Source organism: Neodiprion virginianus, chromosome 3 (genome assembly GCF_021901495.1).
Source record: "Neodiprion virginianus isolate iyNeoVirg1 chromosome 3, iyNeoVirg1.1, whole genome shotgun sequence".
In the NCBI taxonomy this organism is placed as follows: domain Eukaryota; kingdom Metazoa; phylum Arthropoda; class Insecta; order Hymenoptera; family Diprionidae; genus Neodiprion; species Neodiprion virginianus.
In genome coordinates, this window is record NC_060879.1 from 34,662,531 (window position 1) to 34,687,047 (window position 24,517).

Consider the following 24,517-nt stretch of genomic DNA (forward strand, 5'->3'; position numbering starts at 1 on the left):
TTACAAATTCGCATTCGTATTAAACCGGTGCGTATCATTGCAGAAAAATTCACTAATCTTTATCGTGGATGGGGGATTGAAGTTATTTTAAAGCGGCGGATTTACCTGGAAAGCGGACCTACTCATCGTCGTACGGCACTAATGTGACGTCACGCGTAGTAATACATCCCACGGCCGAATCACAATGAGTCTTCGAACCTACGCCAATGGGACTGCTTTCGATTGTTGGCGGGCGCCGCCATCTTGGTCAGTGAGCTTGTAAGCAGCCGTCCGAGGAGGTGTCCGTTTTTCGGTGATACGTATCTAGTGCGAATTCTCGAATCCTTTCAGCGACCCCGTGAAATCCGCTAGCATCCAGGATGTCGGAGCGGGAGGACAATGTCTACAAGGCAAAACTGGCCGAGCAGGCAGAACGCTATGACGGTGAGTCGTTATTTTTAACGAAATCTTTCGGCTTCCAACAGAAATTCGGTGAAATTCGTCGATGACCTCACGAAAAAACCTTTCCACAGCTAATTATTCCGTGGTCAATTTTTCCGGTTGTTATACTTGACAGACGATGGGCGTCCTCTCATGTATTTGCATACTTTTTTTTGCCACTTATTTCCAAAGAACTGTCAAAATCTAACTTCAAACGTCAGAACTGACAAATTCGCCTACCGCGCGCAATGCCGGTCCCTCGAGGTGACCCTCCCTTTTGCTTCCTACGCGTTTCTCTACTCTTGATCGGCACTTTAATTACAGCAATGAATAATTCTAGAGTTCGTCGTGGTTATGCCTCGTTAATCATAATCCATGCCGAGTGACTCGGGACAACGTTGCTAGGCGTGTAATCGAACGTGCGATAACCGCATTTCGAGTGACGCATAGACATGGGAAGGCAAAGCTTTTAACCGCACGTATCTATCAACTCGTGTCTAGGCATAAAATCCCTCAAACTTATCGGGATTATCTTCTTCTTCATTGGTTCTTTTTTTCAACCTTGTCCCCATGTCGCGTCTCGTCCTATAGAGTTCCATCATTTCTTTATTCCCGTCCAAAGTAAAGTATGGCTATTCGCTTGGGGACTTTTCCCCCCTCCCGTCTGTGGTGCCTTCAAAAATTACGCTCTACATCTTCGCGCAGTCGTTTACACGCGATATCGCTGTTTCAATTTACAACATTGCGTTTTAAGTAACAGTACAATAAGAACAAGTCCCGTTTTACGAATTCTTGAAAAGGAACGACGAAAAAAACACTACCATCAACTTTTCCCGATTTCTTTTACCATTGAGAACAATTGCGTATACGCAATGTCGTCTTCTTTGATTACTCCGGCAAATAAATGCTATGTAGTAGGCTGGTACTCACTGTTTGACAGGAACATGCATTACCTCATGAGCTGTATATTATCTGTTAAGAGCTACGTGAACGAACAGAAGAGATAATTGAAAATCCGCCCTACTACGGAGCTAAAACCCATTAAAATGTTGCAACAGTTTATCTGTGATGGCAAATCACTTAGATCTTCATTCAGATCCAAACGATATTTCATGATATCACTAATCTTCTTCACAAATATACGTGCTGTGATTTTGGAAAAAATATATAAGTACATTATTTTTAGGTAAAATTATTAATCTAATCTTGATTGGATGCCAATCACAGCATGAACCTATTAATGACTAGGCAAATATTTGAATAGATAAAATATTTATCAAGAAGATCTCAGTCAAAAAGGGTATCAGTGGAGGGGTTAATTTTGAGGGTAGTAAGAGCAAGCAGGCAGAGGGAGAACCAGGCAAGGGGATGAGTGAAGCAAGGGAGGTCGTAGCTGAAGGAAAGTATTGATCTGTGCCTGCTATCCTGTGTCCCTGTACACTCTCTAGCCCATGTACTTTATTCGTGTTAACTCTCTGGTCTTATCAATTCATTGAATAAAAGGAATTACTATGCTACATCAATCATGTATTTTATGCATTTTAGAGAATTATTCGTTTTGATTGTTTTATATATGCATTTAATTACAGCTGATTAGCTTACACAATTTTAATATTGATTTATCGTAATGATTGCTTGAAGGAGTTTCACCCTTTTTTAATCCTCGTTAAGTTCTTGTTGCATAACGATAATATCTCCATTTTTCAAATTGCTACTTTGGTTGGAGAACTCTCAAGGACTTATCTGCAGGTCCATTTGCTACCGTTTCTCATTCGCTGCAAGAGACTTTAAACTTCATTTAAAGGCAAAGGGTTGCTATTCTGTTCCGTTATTTGGCTTTAAGAAACAACTGTAAAACTTTTACATTAATGGTAGTTGTTACATTGCTATAGTGTTAAGTTTCATTATTCTTCGTTTAAGATGTCAACACATATTAGATTTTAAGATGTCTAATTTTCCACTTTCGTCTTTACTTTTAAGGATAACTTTGCAAAATCTTATATGACACTTTAAATTTTCCAGTAAAAAATGCTTTATACGCATATTTGTACGTGTCATCTCCAATGACCTAACAATTATGAGAAAACGGATCTTGATTTTGATCTTTTTAACAGAATAATTTTAAAGGTCATTGAGACGAATTTTGCTGTTGTATTATAGGTATTTCGAATTGTTGCAGGAATTTTCTTGTTAAGAAAGGTGAAACAATGCTTTATTTCCTTTTGCTAATTTTTTCTTGCAATTCTTTTACATAAAGTAGAGAAGTTTTTATCAAGAAATTCGAATTATTCAATACATGATTTACAAACCAAGTACTGGACCTCTGGTTTATATGTTATTTAATGAAATGCCAGCTGGAGCAACTGGAGTTCGAAAATTATATCACAGTGATTCTATGTAAATAATGAAATAGTGAATATAATGGTGTAGATTGCAAACTCTGGATCATAAAATTTGACAATTACCTCAGAAACTCCCAGTATCTCCGAAAATCATGGAATCACTGACATGGTACTCTGAAATCTATGAATGATTTATGAATCAGAAATACCTCAGAATTTTATTTATATGCATGTAACTTTGTAAGTGTTTTTTTTTTATTCGTTAGCTCTGAAAAAATACTAATTTTGACAGTAATAGCTACCAATTAACTTACTATATTTGACCCCTTAGTGACACCTAATAAGTTCTTGACTTAGATAAAAATAAGAAAACACGAGATAAATGAACTTTGTTTGTCCTCTTCATCAAGTCTTCATTTTCGTTTTTACACATCTTTCATCAGCTAAAAACAGAAGTGTGTGAAAAAATTATTGCTCTTGTCTTGAGAAAGATGTTCCGTAAAGCAAAACTGCATCCTGGCATTTGTAATCCAATGTTAGTTAATTGTATCATGTGTCATAAATTTGACAAACGTTTGAACTTTAGTCATAATATTTGTATTGCAGAGATGGTCGAGGCGATGAAAAAGGTAGCATCCCTCAATGTGGAGCTTACCGTCGAAGAGAGGAACTTGTTGTCTGTCGCGTACAAAAATGTGATTGGTGCGAGAAGAGCCTCATGGCGGATAATCTCTAGTATCGAGCAAAAAGAAGAGAACAAAGGGGCTGAGGAAAAACTGGAGATGATTCGCCAATATCGTTCGCAAGTTGAAAAAGAACTCAGAGACATTTGTGCCGACATACTCGGTGTCTTGGACAAACATCTTATCCCCTGCGCGTCAACCGGCGAGTCTAAAGTCTTCTACTACAAAATGTAAGGACTGTAACTTTATTCTGTTTTATCATTATCTCATTTTCCATATGACATTTTTACTGAGAAACATTGATTCGGTTACAGGAAGGGTGATTACCACCGTTACCTTGCAGAATTTGCAATTGGTAATGACAGGAAGGAGGCGGCCGAGAACTCACTGGTTGCATACAAGGCGGCGAGCGACATCGCAATGACAGAATTACCACCTACTCATCCTATTCGCCTTGGACTGGCTCTTAACTTTTCCGTGTTTTACTATGAGATTTTGAACAGTCCCGATAGAGCGTGTCGCCTTGCAAAGGCTGCCTTTGACGATGCTATTGCTGAACTGGACACCCTTTCAGAAGAGAGCTACAAGGACTCAACTCTCATTATGCAACTCCTCAGGGACAACCTCACCTTATGGACCTCGGATATGCAGGCGGACGGTAAGTCATAGTTATTGTTCTATTGACTCAATAAGGGTTTATGAAATGATATTCTAAATCTTGAAAATTCGTGAAAAATATAAAAAGAATTAGTCTTAGATGGGACATTTTCAATTTCATATCTAGAATCTGAAGTAGAGCAGCCAACTGTTCAAGGAGATGGTGCTATACCCATTACAAGTGATTCCCATCCTTAAGAACACTGTCCAACTCCCCCTCCTTATATCATCATCAGGTTAGAAATGTCTCCTTGCTGATCAAGGTCAATTTAAACCAGGAACACCTGTTAATTGAATCGAACAATCAAATTATGAGATTTTCAATAAGATAATTTTCTCTGTAGTTTTTAGGTAAAATTATCATTGATAAAAAATTTGTATTTGCTTGTATTACTACTTAAGTTTTCAAAGATAAAATTGAGCTACTTTTTGTAATAGGCGAAGGCGACCAGAAAGAGCAGCTGCATGATGTGGAAGACCAGGACGTGTCGTAACTTAAGTTGCAGTGAGTGTCATTCGCGCATACAAATGAAAGAAAGAAAAAAACTGTTAATAATTCTTAAGCAAAAAAAAAAAACAAAAAAAAAACAAAAAAAAACAAAAAAAACATACAGCGGGTGGGAGTTCAGGGTGGGGAGGGAAGCTCTTTAGCTATCATGTGGTCGTACGTGTGGTAAAACACACATGCGTTCACTCCAAAATCATCCAATCACATGTTGTTGAGTTATGGAGCACGCAGAAAAAGTATAAGAGACGCATCCTGCGTATTAGTGAGATTACAAGCATTTAACAAAGTGAAAATCCGCTGCCTGTTGCAATATTAGTTCCTGGCTGAGTGTAGCTTACACTGTTGTCCTGGGGACCAATTTGCTGTATGTAGTTTTCTACATTGCGTACGCTTGGATCCAAATTCTTGAATGCCAATGCGCCGAGACCCTAATTGATAATCAATAATTATGTAATCTTTTAAAAAAATGTAGTTGAACTATCATTAACGTGGATCATGAGAAGAGGTTAGAAAAAAACATAAACATTAACATTTACTCCGTGTAAGAAAAAAAATTGTTATTACCATTTTTTTTTTTTACAAACATTCTTATGCTATTGATACGTGCTGAGACATTAAAAATACGAACACTTTGCTACTAATGCAAAATTTTTCATTTTTCCTTCTTTTTTTTTATAATCATAACATTACATGTATCTATGTGGCGCATTGAAATAAATTATTTTATCCATCATCACCTATATTCATGTACATCAACGTAAATTAATAATCAAACTTATCAATTTGTGAATCTTCAAAATCAATTCGTAAATTGAGAAACTAATAGCTCTCTTTTTATTCGCATCCCTTTTTTTTGTTCTTTCTCTTCGTCTTATCCACGTAGCTTAATACTTTTTCTGGAGATTTTACGTAAATATCAGGTATTTCTGTGAAGAAGCTGATGTCTGGTAATCCTGCATGAAACATCTGATGGTAAACTTTTCATTGTATTGCATTCGTTGATCATAAAATGTCATGGAGAGTACCACAATATCTCTTGTTCCTCATATACTTTTACTTACGTAAAATCTGTAAGAGTTTGAATTGAGCGTACGCTTGCAAGACGGACACCGGGCATGCTTAAAAGAAACAATAAAATAAAATTGAAAGAGAAACAATTTGTGGAAATTGGTGTGTGGCGTGCCCCTACATTTAAGTATTATAGCAGTAATATTAATTCTTAATTATATTATAAATATATTACAAAGAATAACATTAAATAATATTGATAATACCATAAGTAAGTATATTAATAATAATTTTAATTGTACAAGGAGCCGATTGAAGTAATTAAGATTAACTTTTGCAATAGTGAAACGTTATATACTGTAAAATTATGGAAATACCACGGGGTATTTAATTATTGAATCTAAAAACAAGACATTTAAAAAAATAACGTGAAAATAAGACAAATGCCAATGCTGACAATGTAGGCAACACACACACGCAATTCGATAAACACTTAGAACCAGTAAATCATATTTTGGAATTCGCATGCGTTCACTCTGTATTAGGAAATTAATACAATACACCAATTACGACTTTTCCTGTAAAGCCACACATGAAAACTGAAAATAAAGTCATTATTACTGTCTATTTTGTGGCTTGTTCATTGAATTTCGATGGAATTAATTCAATACTGTAGACTTGCGAAGTACTGAGGTTCGCAACTAATGATTTAATCTTAATTGAAACTATTTGCTATCTCTGCTGAAATCAAAGGTGTTTGTGTCATATACAGGTACTTTTATGATGTATCGGTAACAGCCCAATCATATTAACCAAATTCAATTTAGACCATGGCCATATCTATAACTGTATATGTGTAGGTGACAGAGAATTAAGTTGGAATTGAATCAAACTAGTAGTAATTAAATGCTCATTATCTTTTTGTTTTTCATTACTATCGTCCGTTGTTATGTATTTTGCTAATTTCAAGATGTTCAAACGCAGAAATTCCAAGGTGATGAAGTAAGTTTAGGTATCTGGAATTTTGATTCACCTAATATAATATGGAAATATTTTTCCCTCTTGTTTTTATCCAACTCACTCATTGTATTGTGTATCGAAATATTAAAAGTAGACATGATCTGAAGTTGAAGTATTTATAACTGTCACATTATATTTTGATATAATCAACATGACTGAAATATCATTCGTGCTATTATCACATCATTTATTCGAGGATGTTTATCTGCAATTACATGATAAAAGGACATACAAATTCACATCTGATACTAAACGAATGTGTCTCGGGTTTCAGTGGTATCATTATCACAGATTATTTAAATTTTCTAAAACTCAACAGTCTACTTGTATAATATAAGTGATTCTGCATTGTTGATTCTGATTGACACAAAAAGAAGAAACGCCCTTTCTTGTTTATAAAACGAAAGGAGGTAACTTATTTCAGTTTAATATATATATATATATAAAATTTGATATCTAATACAATTAAATATCTTCCACGGAATTCAAATAAGTACACATACTTCACAAGTTAAGTAAATTACAGAATAACTTCTAATTTTATACATGGGTTAATGTCTCCATTTTTTCTGTAACACCACGTTTCGATCATTATTTATTACTTTACTTAAGTTTCGTCAAATTCGTTATTTGTTCTTCCGAAAAATTTTCGAATTATCTTGCTAGTATCTTGATTACACATAAATAATTTTTTTTTTATAAATATCTTCTCACAATATTTTTCAGTAACAAACTTGGCATGAGCCGTTGTCATGAAATAAAAAATTTTCTGTACACTTAGTACTGGTAAACCAGACCAGGTCGCTAATTCTAATCTTCTAATTTTATACATGAGTTAATATCTGAAAAATGTTTTCGAACATCTTATATAGATCATATTTGCTTACTTATGTTTCGTAAAATTCGTTATTTGTTCATCCAAAAAAATTTTGAATTATTTTTTTTCTTTATACATGTATTATAATCTTCTCACAATATCTTTCAGTAAAATTTGCTGTACTCTTAATTCTGGTAAACTAGACCAGGTCACTGGTCTCTCAAGTGTGATTCACTTGAGCACTTATATTTTAGTCTACTAATTTCATATGTTCACAGTCCTAATATGATCAAAAATTGTATGGCATTATATCATCAATGAGTCAGACTTACTGTGTTTTACTATGCTGAGATTGCGGGGACTGTTCTTGGACAATTCCACATCACTGTACATTGAATTGGATAAAGCCCGCTTTGGTCCTCGTTTATTGATGTCCACCTGTCGAAGGATTCTACCCAATGGACTTTCTATCCCTGCCATAATCGGAGACAAACTGATAGGTGTGAGAGAACGTGCTCTCGTTGACAGTGATGTACTTCTTGGTGATTTTGAACTCCGGTCAATTGATCTACGTCTTGCCGATCTTAGTTTCACACTACGTAGCATGTCCAGCGAGACTGCTGGACCACGAGGGTGTACAGGTTTGTGCAATTTGTTTTCCTGGAAGTGAAGTTCATGATTTTTTTCAATTCGATGGAAGGTTTTGTATTATATAGCATGTTTCATTGGTAAATCTAATTGATGATTGATGACTTCTTTGGAAATATCTTGATTAGAGTCAGCTGTAAAGATTGGACCAAAATACAGAGATCGAAATTACTTACGAAAATACATTGACCATTCGCGATATTCTAAGTATAGAATAAATAAATTTTATGCCTTGTCGAAAAATATCATTTTTATAGCCCCACAATTTAAGACCTTACCTTGGCTGATGGTGCTGCCTTTTTCAAAGTAACTTTCAACAAATCTTCTACTGTAATAGCTGGTCTGCTCTGATGTAATGGAGTAGAACACTTTCTAGTGGGTGTTTTGAGTCTCCTGCTACTCTTTGGTGTCGTGGGTATTATTGGCTGTAATGGTGGTGGTGGAGGTGGTGGAGGTGGCGGAGGTGGCGGTGGTGGTAAGGATGATTTCACATGTGTACACTCCAACGTACTGTTTATTGACTTTAATTGATCTGATAAAATCGTGTTGTTTTGCACAAGATTAATATTGGTTTCGCGCATGCCAGTAACTTCTGTGGTCAAGACTGAGAATGCCACTTCACTTTGCATTCGAACCTATAACAACATTTATTTACTTAGATTGTCAAGTTTCAATGTAGTGATAAGCATTTCTTCTAGATAAAATTTAAATTTATAATTAGTATGTAATGTTGGCGAAGTGAAGTTGTCAATTTTTCAATGAAATCAAAATACCTGATTCAGCTCTGCTGTAAGTTGCGTTACTTTTTCACTTAACATTGATATTGATTGTTCGTGTTCACATCTTATCGTCGTGACTAATTGAGTCAACTTGTCGACTATTTCATCCGAGTCATTTCTTTCAGGTTTTCGTACATTGGTTGCAGCTATACTTTGGAGCCATACCCATCCCTTCAGGAAAGAAGCAGCTAAGTTACCATCTTAGAAGACTTAAAGTCGTATGTAACATGGCTTACATATATTATGCTTACCTTTCTAAGTAATTCAACAAATTTTTTTGTAATCCATATACAAAACTCTGTAATTTTGGTCAAAGGTACTATTACAGCTCTTATTTGCACTGCCGGAGGTTGTGCTATTCGAAGGCAGTACGTACAGTCTGGATGTGGTTTGGCATAATGGAGCTCCTGGGATTCTATCTATGAGAAAGGTTCAAAAATTAAATAGCTAATTCATTTTGTCGGTCGGCAGATTATGAGAGCACTTTCTCGTCGTACCACCGTTATGATGATCAAAATTTTAACTTTGGATGCCCTGGAGAGCCTTAGAGCTCCCAAACAGTGTCAAAATTAATACAGCTAAAATTCAGTTCAACACTGAAACAGGAATAATTATATTTTACCTCTGACGCAGACACTTTTGCATTCAAATCTGATACTGTTGGCAAGTCAACAGATGCTGGTGAGCACGAGGAACTGCTGCAGTATTTTTTCAGAGCTATAGTATATTCACTGTCATCCTGCTCCGTAGCAATCGGTTTACTTTGAAATTTTAAATTTGGAGGGTGAGCTATAGATGTTTTTGGCTTGTTCTCACTTTCAAAATGCAATGCTGTTCGACTCCTTTTGGCTGGCGGTGAGCTACTTCTCGAATAATTGATTGCGTCATCTCCATCCGCATTTGACCAGCAGTAAGTATCTCCATTGTCATAATATGTTGACTGTGAATTAAATTGGTCACACAAGTTTGTGTTACTAGCTTTGTCATTTATATAATTAGTTGGCAACGGTCCAGGTTCAGATTGTGTGTGCAGAATGTCTAATTGTTCCATGCTTGGAAATATTTGTTTCTTTCTGTACCAATTCTCATCTACTTTCAGCAACATTTTATCAGCTTCTGAATATTCCCCCCCTTGGTTACATTCAAATCTAAAACATCTATTCACTGAAGAATTCGTTTGGCAACTCTTTGAACTCAAAGGGCTATTTTTTTCCAAGATACATGTATCAGTATTACTTTGTTTGTTCAGATCATTGAAATTAAAGCGGTCATTAGTCTCGTTAAATTCGTTATTTTTAGGCTGATCAAAAGCCGTAAGAGTTATGCTATTTTTTTGCGTATTATTGACAATGTTGTCATGCGTTTCAGACCTTGCTGCGCCTTCGGCTTCTAATTCGATTATCACAGCAGAGTCAAGAGATACAGTTTTATTCATTAGATAATTATCGAGATTGGTATGACTATGTTCAACTTGAATATCCTTCAACATGGAGGAAGTATCGTCACAACGTTGCGTCTCTGATATCACATTTTCGAAGCTTATGTCGAGCTTTGTGATGGATTCCATGTTCAATATTTGTCTGGTGTCACAATCTGGTATTTCAAGGTCAAATTTGGATCTTGAAATTTTTCCAATTAACTTTGGACTCAGATCCTTAAAATGCAACGGGTCAGTCGAATTTTGGGAATTACACATCACCGCTTCAGGGGTCCTTAGATTTGGATCTGGTGTATCATGATCTACTCCCAAACTTTGGTCAAGATAGTCAATTTCAATATTTTCATTTGATTTATCCAGTGTAAGACAAGAATCTTGGAGAATTTGCTTTTGGCGAGCTCGACGGTGGTTCTTACGCCTCGTCATTTTTGCGGCTTGTCAATAGTTTGTTCTTAAAACGAATGGATCCAATTTTCCAGGAATTGTTACTAAAAAATAGTGACGCTTCAAATAACCGAAAGATGCAAAAGCTTCAAAATAAGGATAGTGTGGTTTATTTTTCTAAGGTGATAGTTTAAATTTTTTTAACTTCTAACTTCTAATGCGATAATTTGAACATCATAATTCATTGTAAAGATATCACTAATTACGAAGATCTTATTGTGCTATAGGAATAAATATTTAATTATGAGTTGATGTGTACCTAAGCATGAATTGTATTTTCCAGTGTGAGTTTGTGTGACTAATCGTAACCCCAGTTTATACAATAGTATGGTATGTAGTTTAAAAAGTATTTGGTATGAATTACCTTGAGCTTTAAATCAGGAGACTTATGAGAAAAAGTTTGCTACACAGAAAAGTCTGGTTGACTCGTTCTGTATTTTGTCACGACCGATGCAAATTTGAAATATGTTAACCGACTTTATTACTTCAGACATTCTGTTTATTTACATTTTGAGAACGTCTGTATGACAGGTGTCTCTGATTGGGTGACAGAATGCTTTTGACATTGGATTGGAGAGACAACTAAACATTCCCAAAGTTTGCTTGACTCACAATATTTCTGCTAGCTTTTTTTTAGTACACACAACCACGATAATAGCGCGTGCAACGGATTGGGTTTCAAAACTATTATTTGAAAGCCGTACCGTTGACTGAAGAATATACAGTTGCTCTAATGGGCTTTGGTGTGACAATCGAAAATCGACGTGCGCTTGCGCCCCTTGAGTTGTTCGAACTGTAGAATTGAGAACTTATTGCAGAACATGAGAGAGTTACCGATTTCGACATGAGGCTGGCTGCATTCACCTTCCGAGTAACAGTTATCGCAATGGTAAGCCCACGCCAGTACTTAGCCTGTGTCTAGTTACAGACTTGTCGGCGATACAAGAAATTAATAAGAGTATTAATTTCTTCCAAAATTCGTAGCAAAACAGTGATTTAATTAAAGCATAAGTACCCGAGAGAAGAATGTATACATAGATTATAAATAATGTACGATATTAATATATATGATCCATTTATGATTAATACCTGATTCATACAATAAATTTTATAATTTTCCAAGAGACAAACTAGATTATCTAAAATCTTCAGGAATAATATGAAAACATCAGAATTATTCGTTTCGAAATAGGATTCTATTCGACGACCGCTCGATGTATTCCATAACATTGATGTTCATAATTATTGCAACAACTTTTCATTTGCTCTCTCGATTTTGAATTTTCGTATGCATAGAAGGATTATGCATCAAGGTATAATCCGAGGTGGTTATCGGTGATTGTTGGAGGTGGTTGGCGATGGTTGGAGGTTGTCGGAGGTGGATGAGGAGAACAAGGTGGACGAGGAAGACGAGGATTTGTACACTGAGTATAACATTTTTATGATATCTAATGGAGTAGGAGTAGAATCAGGAGTGAAAGAAGGAGTAGAAGAAGTTTTTTCAGGTTCGGGGAGGTTTAATCTTCAATTAAAAATAGAAAAAAAAAATCGTATGTTCGATGAGGGAAGTTATGGACCAAAAAAGCCTACACTTAGGGGCGGTTGCCCCGGACAGGGAGGGGGTGGCACCCCGGTTTTTTCTTCAAGTACTCGACCTCCCCTATCGATCGGTACTAGTTTCAATCGTATGTTCGATGAGGGAAGATAACCTCGAAAAACCTGACCGAAAGTGACATTTTTTTTGACACTCTGGATTGAATCCATTGTCTGTAAAGTCTGGCACCCTATTGGCCACTATATTCTCCATCGATTCATATGCATTTTGGCCGTATGCTCGATGAGGGAAGATATGGTGCGGTCGGCTCCCGGACTAGTAAGACCGTGGTCAAAACTATGTGGTTGAATCAGTGGTACTGTTGTGTTCTTATCCTAAGAATTGAAAAATCTAGGATTGTTAATTCGAAATTTGAACAAACTGAGATAATGAAGAAGCAAAAAGGAAATCAATTTAAACGTCAGCAGTTTTTTGAGGTGAGAAAATAATCCAATTTATTCTCATTATTCCACTCGTGCACTCGTGCATAATTATCATGCCTTTTCATACGTTTATTACCGCATGGTCTACACTGAGAACATTGCGGTGTGTCCTTTCTTCTGAACAATAAACAAAAATAAAAAAGATATTAACACTTTATTCATTTCACTGCATTACATGTATGACGATTCTTGAATAATGAGAATGAATTAGATTTTTTTTCTTATATCTCTAACAGCTACTCACAGAGCTTATAGAAAAGTTTTGTGGAATACGCTGCGAGCGAAGTATCCAAAGTACAGCCGAAAACGTAGGATTTTGTTCGTAATTCCTCTGCTGTTGGTCCTATATACGCTTTATTAAATGTCTTTTCGGCATTTTTGAAGGTTAGAATTATCTGATTTGACAAGAGTCCTGCAAAACGATTTTACGACGAAAAGTTTCCAAACTCCGAGAATCGCAAATTTTTGGCTGATTTTGGGACATGCTGATATCGTATAATTCACACCCAGTATCAACATAATTTTGCAACGAATCAAAACTTACGGCTGAAAAACATCAAATTTGCACTGGATTTTTAACGGGGTGGGAAAGAAAAATCACGAACTCGTAGGGACAAAGTTCAAGTTCCAGTTTATTCAACATAGTACAAGTGTTCAGGTGTCAGTGTATACTACTTTACCAAGTTTCCAACTACTATAAATTTATTATGTTATACTAGTACATTATACTAATGATTTTATACCAATAATTATTATAATAATATTCTCATTGATATAATTAGTATGTTATTTCTATATGGAATAGATACTGCAATATGTATTGAATTCAGCAGAATATGAATTATGTTGTATAAAATAGTTATTGATGTTGTTTGTAAGCGCAGTTTGACTTCCAGTCTGAGTACCTACAATGCTAGAAGTTACAATGCACCTCTGCAGGATTCGAGATGTGTAATCTTGTATTACTATTATACGTAACATTGAATAAATTGAATAACACATACTGGAATTTCTCCGTAATTTTTCCGCACCTTCTCATATATTGGTCCCACGACGCTCCAAATACCATTTTGTAATAATAGAGTTCCAATAAGTCAGGAAAGGCTCATTCAAATCGAATCTGAGACCAAAAGTTTTTTGCCCGAAAAAAAAGTAAGGCTAACCCCTTTGTGTTTTTGGCAAAAATTTTCGCGATTTTGAAAAGTGCTGGGATGAATTCTTTCGTGCACTTTTCCGACGTAATTTTGCGAGAGAAATCGATTGGGCGCAGTGCGAATACGCTGCGAGCAACCGATCAAAAGTTAGAGCCAAAAAACAAGAACGTGAGATTTCCACATTTTTTAAATGGTGCTCTCTCAGCCGTTATTTCACTGCTGTTGGTCCTGCGCTGCTTTTTCTGCGTTTTCTGAGTTGCTAGGGGTCCAATTAGTCAGGAGAGGCTCATTCAAATCGAATCTAAGACCAAAAGTTTTTTGCCCAAAAAAAAAGGAAGGCCTTTTAACCCCTTTGTGTTTTTGGCGAAAATTTTCGCGATTTTGACAAGTGCTGGAATGAATTCTTTCGTGCACTTTTCCGACGTGATTTTGCGAGAGAAATCGATTGGGCGCAGTGCGAATACGCTGCGAGCAACCGATCAAAAGTTAGAGCCAAAAAACAAGAACGTGAGATTTCCACATTTTTTAAATGGTGCTCTCTTCGCCGTCATTTCTCTGCTGTTGGTCCTACGCTGCTTTTTCTGCGTTTTCTGAGTTGCTGGGGGTCCAATTAGTCAGGAAAGGCTCATTCAAATCGAATCTGAGACCAAAAGTTTTTTGCCCGAAAAAAAAGTAAGGCTAACCCCTTTGTGTTTTTGGCAAAAATTTTCGCGATTTTGAAAAGTGCTGGGATGAATTCTTTCGTGCACTTTTCCGACGTGATTTTGCGAGAGAAATCGATTGGGCGCAGTGCGAATACGCTGCGAGCAACCGATCAAAAGTTAGAGCCAAAAAACAAGAACGTGAGATTTCCACATTTTTTAAATGGTGCTCTCTCAGCCGTTATTTCACTGCTGTTGGTCCTGCGCTGTTTTTTCTGCGTTTTCTGAGTTGCTAGGGGTCCAATTAGTCAGGAGAGGCTCATTCAAATCGAATCTAAGACCAAAAGTTTTTTGCCCAAAAAAAAAGGAAGGCCTTTTAACCCCTTTGTGTTTTTGGCGAAAATTTTCGCGATTTTGACAAGTGCTGGAATGAATTCTTTCGTGCACTTTTCCGACGTGATTTTGCGAGAGAAATCGATTGGGCGCAGTGCGAATACGCTGCGAGCAACCGATCAAAAGTTAGAGCCAAAAAACAAGAAGCTGAGATTTCCACATTTTTTAAATGGTGCTCTCTTCGCCGTCATTTCTCTGCTGTTGGTCCTACGCTGCTTTTTCTGCGTTTTCTGAGTTGCTGGGGGTCCAATTAGTCAGGAAAGGCTCATTCAAATCGAATCTGAGACCAAAAGTTTTTTGCCCGAAAAAAAAGTAAGGCTAACCCCTTTGTGTTTTTGGCAAAAATTTTCGCGATTTTGAAAAGTGCTGGGATGAATTCTTTCGTGCACTTTTCCGACGTGATTTTGCGAGAGAAATCGATTGGGCGCAGTGCGAATACGCTGCGAGCAACCGATCGAAAAATAGAGCCAAAAAACAAGAACCTGAGATTTCCACATTTTTTAAATGGTGCTCTCTCCGCCGTCATTTCTCTGCTGTTGGTCCTATATACGCTTTATTAAATGTCTTTTCGGCATTTTTGAAGGTTAGAATTATCTGATTTGAAAAGAGTCCTGCAAAACGATTTTACGACGAAAAGTTTCCAAACTCCGAGAATCGCAAATTTTTGGCTGATTTTGGGACATGCTGATATCGTATAATTCACACCCAGTATCAACATAATTTTGCAACGAATCAAAACTTACGGCTGAAAAACATCAAATTTGCACTGGATTTTTAACGGGGTGGGAAAGAAAAATCACGAACTCGTAGGGACAAAGTTCAAGTTCCAGTTTATTCAACATAGTACAAGTGTTCAGGTGTCAGTGTATACTACTTTACCAAGTTTCCAACTACTATAAATTTATTATGTTATACTAGTACATTATACTAATGATTTTATACCAATAATTATTATAATAATATTCTCATTGATATAATTAGTATGTTATTTCTATATGGAATAGATACTGCAATATGTATTGAATTCAGCAGAATATGAATTATGTTGTATAAAATAGTTATTGATGTTGTTTGTAAGCGCAGTTTGGCTTCCAGTCTGAGTACCTACAATGCTAGAAGTTACAATGCACCTCTGCAGGATTCGAGATGTGTAATCTTGTATTACTATTATACGTAACATTGAATAAATTGAATAACACATACTGGAATTTCTCCGTAATTTTTCCGCACCTTCTCATATATTGGTCCCACGACGCTCCAAATACCATTTTGTAATAATAGAGTTCCAATAAGTCAGGAAAGGCTCATTCAAATCGAATCTGAGACCAAAAGTTTTTTGCCCGAAAAAAAAGTAAGGCTAACCCCTTTGTGTTTTTGGCAAAAATTTTCGCGATTTTGAAAAGTGCTGGGATGAATTCTTCCGTGCACTTTTCCGACGTCATTTTGCGAGAGAAATCGATTGGGCGCAGTGCGAATACGCTGCGAGCAACCGATCAAAAGTTAGAGCCAAAAAACAAGAACCTGAGATTTCCACATTTTTCAAATGGTGCTCTCTCCGCCGTCATTTCTCTGCTGTTGGTCCTGCGCTGCTTTTTCTGCGTTTTCTGAGTTGCTGGGGGTCCAATTAGTCAGGAGAGGCTCATTCAAATCGAATCTGAGACCAAAAATTTTTTGCCCGAAAAAAAAGTAAGGCTAACCCCTTTGTGTTTTTGGCAAAAATTTTCGCGATTTTGAAAAGTGCTGGAATGGATTCTTTCGTGAACTTTTCAGACGTGATTTTGCGAGAGAAATCGATTGGGCGCAGTGCGAATACGCTGCGAGCAACCGATCAAAAGTTAGAGCCAAAAAACAAGAACGTGAGATTTCCACATTTTTTAAATGGTGCTCTCTCAGCCGTTATTTCACTGCTGTTGGTCCTGCGCTGCTTTTTCTGCGTTTTCTGAGTTGCTAGGGGTCCAATTAGTCAGGAGAGGCTCATTCAAATCGAATCTAAGACCAAAAGTTTTTTGCCCAAAAAAAAAGTAAGGCTAACCCCTTTGTGTTTTTGGCAAAAATTTTCGCGATTTTGAAAAGTGCTGGAATGAATTCTTTCGTGCACTTTTCCGACGTGATTTTGCGCGAGAAATCGATTGGGCGCAGTGCGAATACGCTGCGAGCAACCGATCAAAAGTTAGAGCCAAAAAACAAGAAGCTGAGATTTCCACATTTTTTAAATGGTGCTCTCTCCGCCGTCATTTCTCTGCTGTTGGTCCTGCGCTGCTTTTTCTGCGTTTTCTGAGTTGCTGGGGGTCCAATTAGTCAGGAGAGGCTCATTCAAATCGAATCTGAGACCAAAAATTTTTTGCCCGAAAAAAAAGTAAGGCTAACCCCTTTGTGTTTTTGGCAAAAATTTTCGCGATTTTGAAAAGTGCTGGAATGAATTCTTTCGTGAACTTTTCAGACGTGATTTTGCGAGAGAAATCGATTGGGCGCAGTGCGAATACGCTGCGAGCAACCGATCAAAAGTTAGAGCCAAAAAACAAGAACGTGAGATTTCCACATTTTTTAAATGGTGCTCTCTCAGCCGTTATTTCACTGCTGTTGGTCCTGCGCTGCTTTTTCTGCGTTTTCTGAGTTGCTAGGGGTCCAATTAGTCAGGAGAGGCTCATTCAAATCGAATCTAAGACCAAAAGTTTTTTGCCCAAAAAAAAAGTAAGGCTAACCCCTTTGTGTTTTTGGCAAAAATTTTCGCGATTTTGAAAAGTGCTGGAATGAATTCTTTCGTGCACTTTTCCGACGTGATTTTGCGCGAGAAATCGATTGGGCGCAGTGCGAATACGCTGCGAGCAACCGATCAAAAGTTAGAGCCAAAAAACAAGAAGCTGAGATTTCCACATTTTTTAAAAGGTGCTCTCTCCGCCGTCATTTCTCTGCTGTTGGTCCTACGCTGCTTTTTCTGCGTTTTCTGAGTTGCTGGGGGTCCAATTAGTCAGGAAAGGCACATTCAAATCGAATCCGAGACCAAAAGTTTTTTGCCCGAAAAAAAAGTAAGGCTAACCCCTTTGTGTTTTTGGCAAAAATTTTCGCGATTTTGAAAAGTGCTGGGATGAATTCTTTCGTGCACTTTTCCGACGTAATTTTTCGAGAGAAATCGATTGGGCGCAGTGCGAATACGCTGCGAGCAACCGATCGAAAGTTAGAGCCAAAAAACAAGAACCTGAGATTTCCACGTTTTTTAAATGGTGCTCTCTTCGCCGTTACTTCTCTGCTGTTGGTCCTACGCTGCTTTTTCTGCGTCTTCTGAGTTGCTGGGGGTACAATTAGTCAGGAAAGGCTCATTCAAATCGAATCTGAGACCAAAAGTTTTTTGCCCAAAAAAAAAGTAAGGCTAACCCCCTTGTGTTTTTGGCAAAAATTTTCGCGATTTTGAAATGTGTTGGGATGAATTCTTTCGTGCACTTTTCCGACGTAATTTTGCAAGAGAAAACGATTGGGCGCAGTGCGAATACGCTGCGAGCAACCGATCAAAAGTTAGAGCCAAAAAACAAGAAGCTGAGATTTCCACATTTTTTAAATGGTGCTCTCTCCGCCGTCATTTCTCTGCTGTTGGTCCTGCGCTGCTTTTTCTGCGTTTTCTGAGTTGCTGGGGGTCCAATTAGTCAGGAGAGGCTCATTCAAATCGAATCTGAGACCAAAAATTTTTTGCCCGAAAAAAAAGTAAGGCTAACCCCTTTGTGTTTTTGGCAAAAATTTTCGCGATTTTGAAAAGTGCTGGAATGAATTCTTTCGTGAACTTTTCAGACGTGATTTTGCGAGAGAAATCGATTGGGCGCAGTGCGAATACGCTGCGAGCAACCGATCAAAAGTTAGAGCCAAAAAACAAGAACGTGAGATTTCCACATTTTTTAAATGGTGCTCTCTCAGCCGTTATTTCACTGCTGTTGGTCCTGCGCTGCTTTTTCTGCGTTTTCTGAGTTGCTAGGGGTCCAATTAGTCAGGAAAGGCACATTCAAATCGAATCCGAGACCAAAAGTTTTTTGCCCGAAAAAAAAGTAAGGCTAACCCCTTTGTGTTTTTGGCAAAAATTTTCGCGATTTTGAAAAGTGCTGGGATGAATTCTTTCGTGCACTTTTCCGACGTAATTTTTCGAGAGAAATCGATTGGGCGCAGTGCGAATACGCTGCGAGCAACCGATCGAAAGTTAGAGCCAAAAAACAAGAACCTGAGATTTCCACGTTTTTTAAATGGTGCTCTCTTCGCCGTTACTTCTCTGCTGTTGGTCCTACGCTGCTTTTTCTGCGTCTTCTGAGTTGCTGGGGGTACAATTAGTCAGGAAAGGCTCATTCAAATCGAATCTGAGACCAAAAGTTTTTTGCCCAAAAAAAAAGTAAGGCTAACCCCCTTGTGTTTTTGGCAAAAATTTTCGCGATTTTGAAATGTGTTGGGATGAATTCTTTCGTGCACTTTTCCGACGTAATTTTGCAAGAGAAAACGATTGGGCGCAGTGCGAATACGCTGCGAGCAACCGATCAAAAGTTAGAGCCAAAAAACAAGAACCTGAGATTTCCACGTTTTTTAAATGGTGCTCTCTTCGCCGTTACTTCTCTGCTGTTGGTCCTGCGCTGCTTTTTCTGCGTTTTCTGAGTTGCTGGGGGTCCTATTAGTCAGGAAAGGCTCATTCAAATAGAATCTGAGACCAAAAGTTTTTTGCCCAAAAAAAAAGTAAGGCCCTTTGTGTTTTTGGCAAAAATTTTCGCGATTTTGAAAAGTGCTGGAATGAATTCTTTCGTGCACTTTCCCGACGTAATTTTGCGAGAGAAATCGATTGGGCGCAGTGCGAATACGCTGCGAGCAACCGATCAAAAGTTAGAGCCAAAAAACAAGAAGCTGAGATTTCCACATTTTTTAAATGGTGCTCTCTCCGCCGTTATTTCTCTGCTGTTGGTCCTGCGCTGATTTTTCTGCGTTTTCTGAGTTGCTGGGGGTCCAATTAGTCAGGAAAGGCTCATTCAAATCGAATCTGAGACCACAAATTCTTGGCTCCAAGAATGAAGAAAAGATGCAGAACACTTTGTGACAAACCATAATACTCTTTGTCACACGTCAAATTTTTTTCAAAGACATTTATCACAAACGCTCATGATACATTTCTATTATTGTTAAGTGAAAACCGTGTCAACCCAAAAAGTACAAACACGTAGCTTTGGAATTTGATATACATGTCAAAAAAAAGTACGTCATTGATCGCAAAATCTCCCGAAAGTCTTTTCTGTTGAATGATCTATTGCTCATCTTTGAGAAAACTCATCAACGTTGGCTATTACCATCGATATGTTAGAAACATGTTTTCGTTTGCAGAACTATGCAAAAAATTTGAGAAACATCAGAAACCTGCATTCTAAATATTACTCAAACCGCGATTCAAACTAATGATATTCAACATTTTGAAAGATTTCGAAACACTTAGCTGCTAGAAGTTAAGATATGCAAATACGTTATTTTGGAAACGGGTGAAGCAAGATAAAAAACTACATCCAAATATTTGCAAAAAAATTGAAACTATTTCATCAGACTGTCATGGGATCAATACATGTATGTATTTCCAAAATGGATATCAATTGCTGACTGAAGATACATATTTTCATCAATATTCTCTACAAGATCTATTTTACCTCTCACAAATATGCTTTAATTGCATATTCCAACAAGCTAATTTATATTTTGCAGAAAACAATGAGTATAATTGTATATTGTTACTGTTTGATGTAACCAGTATTGAAATAAATCAATGAATGAGTTGATCTTATCCTATTTTCTACGTATTTGATGAACTGTTGGTGCTACGATCTTTGTAATATCTTTTTTGCTATGCTTAGGGTTCAATCGGTCTAAAAAGGGCTATTTGAATTCTTCCAAAGACAATAAGTTTTTCGTCTCAAGATCAAAGAAAAAGCAGGGCAAATGCTTTTGATTCTGTCTGAAAATTTTTACAGTTATGTATAATGCCGCAATCAATACGAATCAAGTCGGAATTTGGTCGATTTTGAAAAATAGTTGAATTGATTATTCGATCATTTCACAATCATAATAATGTCAGACACTGCATGATCCATCTGGGTACACATGATACATTTGTTCCTGTCCTGTTTACGTACCAACCGTTTACCGTCTTGAGTTGCACCACGCAGAGGGCGCCGCTTAGTTTATCTCGTTCATTTTCGGTTACGGAAAGCTCCATTAAATTTCGAGCAGTTGTAATTAATAATTCCTTTTTTGTTTCTTTCATAGCTTCTAAAATGAGCAATTCAGTTCATGAAATAAATACTCTTGATTCATTGACGAAATAATTTTGATTCAACTAGCCAATCATTTTGTACATTTTCATGAAGAAAATAACCAGTAATCTAGTCATGGTATGTAGTTATAGCACAGTTGGTTATAGTTTTGGAAGTGTTTTCTTTAATTTAAAATTGTGTATATCATACATTTCCTATATTAAATGCTGTGATGACATTCTTTGAGTCGGGGGTACGCACAAGCTGTCGGAGAGAAAGGCGTCAAAATGACTCTTATCTATTGCAATAATTGATTTCTGTTTCGAAGATCTTTTAATGATATACATCAGTGGATTCACTTCTTGTTTACGAAATCTTCACCCTTCTGAATATTTTTCTTCAATTCTGGGATGGCAGCTTCTAGGAGTTTAGATTCAAAACTGCTTAATTTTCCAAGACCTAAGTTCTTCTCAACGCCATTTTTCTGTAAAATAAAATTAATGATTGTGCTTCATTTTATAAAAGATATCTAGTTCACAGGTCAAATACTGCTAGATAATCTATCTTTAGCACCACGTTCTTACTGAACAAAACAATTTTATCATACTTACACCCAAGAGAATCGGTGTAGAGAAGTACTTGGCTTCGGTAACATTGGACCTGACGTATGAACATTCAACGATATTCTGTTCTCCGTTAAGGGCTTTGATTAGAGCTATTCCAAAACGGGCTCCTGCATAGGCCATGGATAAAGTTGCAGAACCTGTTCCTGCCTTAGCCTTGACAACCTCTGTTCCTGCTTCCTGGATCCTCTCAGTCAAAGCTTTCAGCTGATCATCTGGGAAAGAAACTTGTGGCTTGGCTTGAGAAATTAGTGGAATGATTGTAATTCCGCTATGACCTCCGATCACAGGAACCTGAGTCTTCAATGGATCCAAGCCCTACGAAACACAAACAAAGAAGAAAATACTCAAAACTCGAGCGAAATTTTTTATGCATAAAATACTTATGCTATGCTAGAAAACTAACAATAAGCCATACTCTTAGATGGAGAAGAGTATTATTATATTTCTCGATGCACCTGAAATATCGACACGAGTAACTGGTGATGTAAGCTAATCTAATCTAATCTAATCTGATGATTTAAATGGTTTTTAAATTTTGCATGACTAATATTATCTTTAACGAAGTAAAATATTTGTAGAATTTGGCTGTCTAATGTGAATTATATGTATCCTTTCTTACTGGCTGTTTCTCTTTAGCTTCGAACAAATCATTTGAGGTTGTATGGAGCTGTTCAGAAACAGTTTTTGAAATTATGAAAGTTAATCATGTAAATCTTTGTAATCACCTTAGCTTCGGCAATGAAAGTGTTGGCCCTAACGATATCCAATGTTGTGACCCCAAATATTCTGTTGGGATCGTAAACTCCAGCCTTTTGGAAGACCTCACTAGCAATAGGTACAGTGCTATTTACAGGATTAGAAATGATGGCCACAAAGGCCTTTGGTGCAACTTCTGCAGCTGCTGCAGCAAGATCCCGAACGATTGAAGCATTTGTGTTGAAAAGATCATCACGTGTCATGCCTGGTTTGCGAGGAACTCCAGCAGGGATAATGATGACCTGGTTCAAACAAACACATAATTATGTAGTAAGACTGCAATCAATTTTTCATCAGATTGTGACTGTACTGATGCTAGTAAAAAATTAAAATGCTACCATCAAGAATAAATTCATGTTATATGAAATACTAAGTAAAGCACTCACCTGAATGGTAAATTTTCCTAGACAAATGAGGTCTAAATAGATCTTAATTGGATTGTTAACTCACCTGGGCACCTTTGAGAGAATCTTTCAATTGATCAGGTCCGTTGAACGCCTTGACCTTGGCAGGGGTTTCGATGTGAGATAGATCTGCAGCAACTCCGGGAGTATTTACAATATCATAAAGAGAGAGTTCGGTGACAAGGGGAGATTGTTTCATCAGCAGTGATAACGGTTGTCCGATACCTCCGCTGGCACCCATTATTGCTACCTTGGCATTGCGCTGAAAAGAACGTAATAGAAAATTTAAGTCATTCCGAAGTTCTATTCCCTGTGATATTGAGAAGAGTGATGCAATGTAGCAGATTCATTGTTTCTGACTGTAAAGTGAGGATCTGGCCTGGCTTGAGAAAAAAATTATAAAAACAATTGTTTTTGCAACAGCAATAATTCATTACAACACACGGCTTTATAAGTGATAAAGATTTTCAATGAAAAATTAACCATTAGTTAAATTATGATAACCCTTTTGTTCGATTAAATCAATATACTTGGCCCAGATTTTGTGTAAAGTATGCATAGAATATATTCATATTCTGCCACGAATAGTAAAGGTGGGAGAAAACAAAACTTTCGAAAAATTTTACAGAAAATTCACGACGGCTGTTGCATAATCAAAAGCTTTTATAGACAAGATAAATCGAACGGCATGCTTCATCGACGGCGTTTTCATTCAGACAAAACTGAACCACGCAAACCGGATATATTTCCGATCTATTAACAAGTGAAAAGTAACTAAATTACGTGGGTTTATTTTTCTTCGCGGACCAGAAGGCTACCATCTGGAAAAACGTGACCTACGCAAAATCCGATGTAACAAGGTTACATAAATTTTAATACCTAGGAAATAGAAAAGAAGTTGAAATGGAAAAGTTCGCAGATTACCTGGGATCCGGTCGATAATTGCTTCGTACTTTGTTGCACAAGTGCAGCTGTGGGTTTCATAAGCCTCGGAAACATTTCGGTGAACTTAGGAGCGGCCGTCACTGATGAAAAAATATTCGGGAGTATTCAGCAGAAGGTCCGACAACCCTTCAATGACACGAGATAACCTTGAGGAGTCATTACGGAAGCACGACGTCGGCGTCGGCGCGTGAGCTCTGACGTCTCCACGCCTGGCCGCGTTTTTTGAACCATCTCAGCCGAGCGCGTTTTGCCAGAGAGGAAGAATTTCACTCCAAATTGGCATCACCATTCGAATACCTGGACGCGGATGGAATAATAATCCTCGACTGTCATCCATCCGCAATGATGAAATCCGTACGCAATCAGCTGCGAATGAGACGCATTCGCAGAAACAGATCGTAATTTTATTTACACCGCTAACTTGTTAAACAAATTCTTCATACTTTAGGTAGGTTTAAGTAGGTATATTTTGCTTTAAGGCAGGATGAATTGAAAGTTATTTTTTGAAACCTAACCTTAGTAATAACTTTCAATGAAGGTTTG

At 37.2% G+C, this 24,517-nt stretch overlaps 3 protein-coding genes and 1 long non-coding RNA gene across 5 annotated transcripts; 2 read left to right on the forward strand and 2 right to left on the reverse strand.

Moving 5' to 3' along the window:
- Window positions 1–229: 229 nt before the first annotated feature.
- Window positions 230–6,245, forward strand: LOC124300588 (14-3-3 protein epsilon). 2 transcript variants are annotated; one of them, XM_046754853.1, is made up of 5 exons: window positions 230–423; window positions 3,369–3,675; window positions 3,760–4,103; window positions 4,230–4,338; window positions 4,541–6,245. In XM_046754853.1, exons 1-4 carry the CDS (start codon window positions 360–362, stop codon window positions 4,298–4,300), a joined length of 786 nt encoding a protein of 261 aa, XP_046610809.1. In that variant the 5' UTR covers window positions 230–359; the 3' UTR covers window positions 4,301–4,338; window positions 4,541–6,245. The 2 variants fall into 2 exon arrangements, with proteins under 2 accessions (XP_046610809.1, XP_046610810.1); XM_046754854.1 differs by lacking the exon at window positions 4,230–4,338 and having other exon boundaries at window positions 232–423.
- Window positions 5,514–10,746, reverse strand: LOC124300582 (uncharacterized). Its single transcript, XM_046754824.1, has 5 exons — window positions 9,505–10,746; window positions 9,134–9,301; window positions 8,877–9,053; window positions 8,382–8,738; window positions 5,514–8,115 (listed from the first exon to the last, which is right to left on the reverse strand). Exons 1-5 carry the CDS (start codon window positions 10,744–10,746, stop codon window positions 7,762–7,764), a joined length of 2,298 nt encoding a protein of 765 aa, XP_046610780.1. The 3' UTR covers window positions 5,514–7,761.
- Window positions 8,701–12,119, forward strand: LOC124300590 (uncharacterized). The gene is made up of 4 exons (XR_006907247.1): window positions 8,701–8,892; window positions 9,008–9,100; window positions 9,199–9,312; window positions 10,251–12,119. It is a non-coding gene; the product is annotated as an uncharacterized LOC124300590 (long non-coding RNA).
- A 9,180-nt stretch (window positions 12,120–21,299) lies between these two features.
- On the reverse strand, window positions 21,300–24,130 carry LOC124300080 (malate dehydrogenase, mitochondrial). Its single transcript, XM_046753737.1, has 5 exons — window positions 23,954–24,130; window positions 23,076–23,291; window positions 22,595–22,867; window positions 21,855–22,184; window positions 21,300–21,727 (listed from the first exon to the last, which is right to left on the reverse strand). Exons 1-5 carry the CDS (start codon window positions 24,026–24,028, stop codon window positions 21,599–21,601), a joined length of 1,023 nt encoding a protein of 340 aa, XP_046609693.1. The 5' UTR covers window positions 24,029–24,130; the 3' UTR covers window positions 21,300–21,598.
- Between the last annotated feature and the right edge of the window lie 387 nt (window positions 24,131–24,517).

Bases quoted from the DNA above. Each gene is read 5' to 3' on its own strand.
- LOC124300588 (XM_046754853.1), top strand. From the start codon at position 360: ATGTCGGAGCGGGAGGACAATGTCTACAAGGCAAAACTGGCCGAGCAG. The intron at 424-3,368 runs GTGAGTCGTTAT...TTTGTATTGCAG, and splicing joins GCAGGCAGAACGCTATGACG to AGATGGTCGAGGCGATGAAA. The intron at 3,676-3,759 runs GTAAGGACTGTA...ATTCGGTTACAG, and splicing joins AAAGTCTTCTACTACAAAAT to GAAGGGTGATTACCACCGTT.
- LOC124300582 (XM_046754824.1), bottom strand. From the start codon at position 10,746: ATGACGAGGCGTAAGAACCACCGTCGAGCTCGCCAAAAGCAAATTCTC. The intron at 9,054-9,133 runs GTAAGCATAATA...TCTTTCCTGAAG, and splicing joins TTGTTGAATTACTTAGAAAG to GGATGGGTATGGCTCCAAAG. The intron at 8,116-8,381 runs GTAAGGTCTTAA...CTTCACTTCCAG, and splicing joins AGGCAGCACCATCAGCCAAG to GAAAACAAATTGCACAAACC.
- LOC124300080 (XM_046753737.1), bottom strand. From the start codon at position 24,028: ATGTTTCCGAGGCTTATGAAACCCACAGCTGCACTTGTGCAACAAAGT. The intron at 22,185-22,594 runs GTGATTACAAAG...TGTGTTTCGTAG, and splicing joins CTTTCATTGCCGAAGCTAAG to GGCTTGGATCCATTGAAGAC. The intron at 21,728-21,854 runs GTAAGTATGATA...TTTATTTTACAG, and splicing joins CTACACCGATTCTCTTGGGT to AAAAATGGCGTTGAGAAGAA.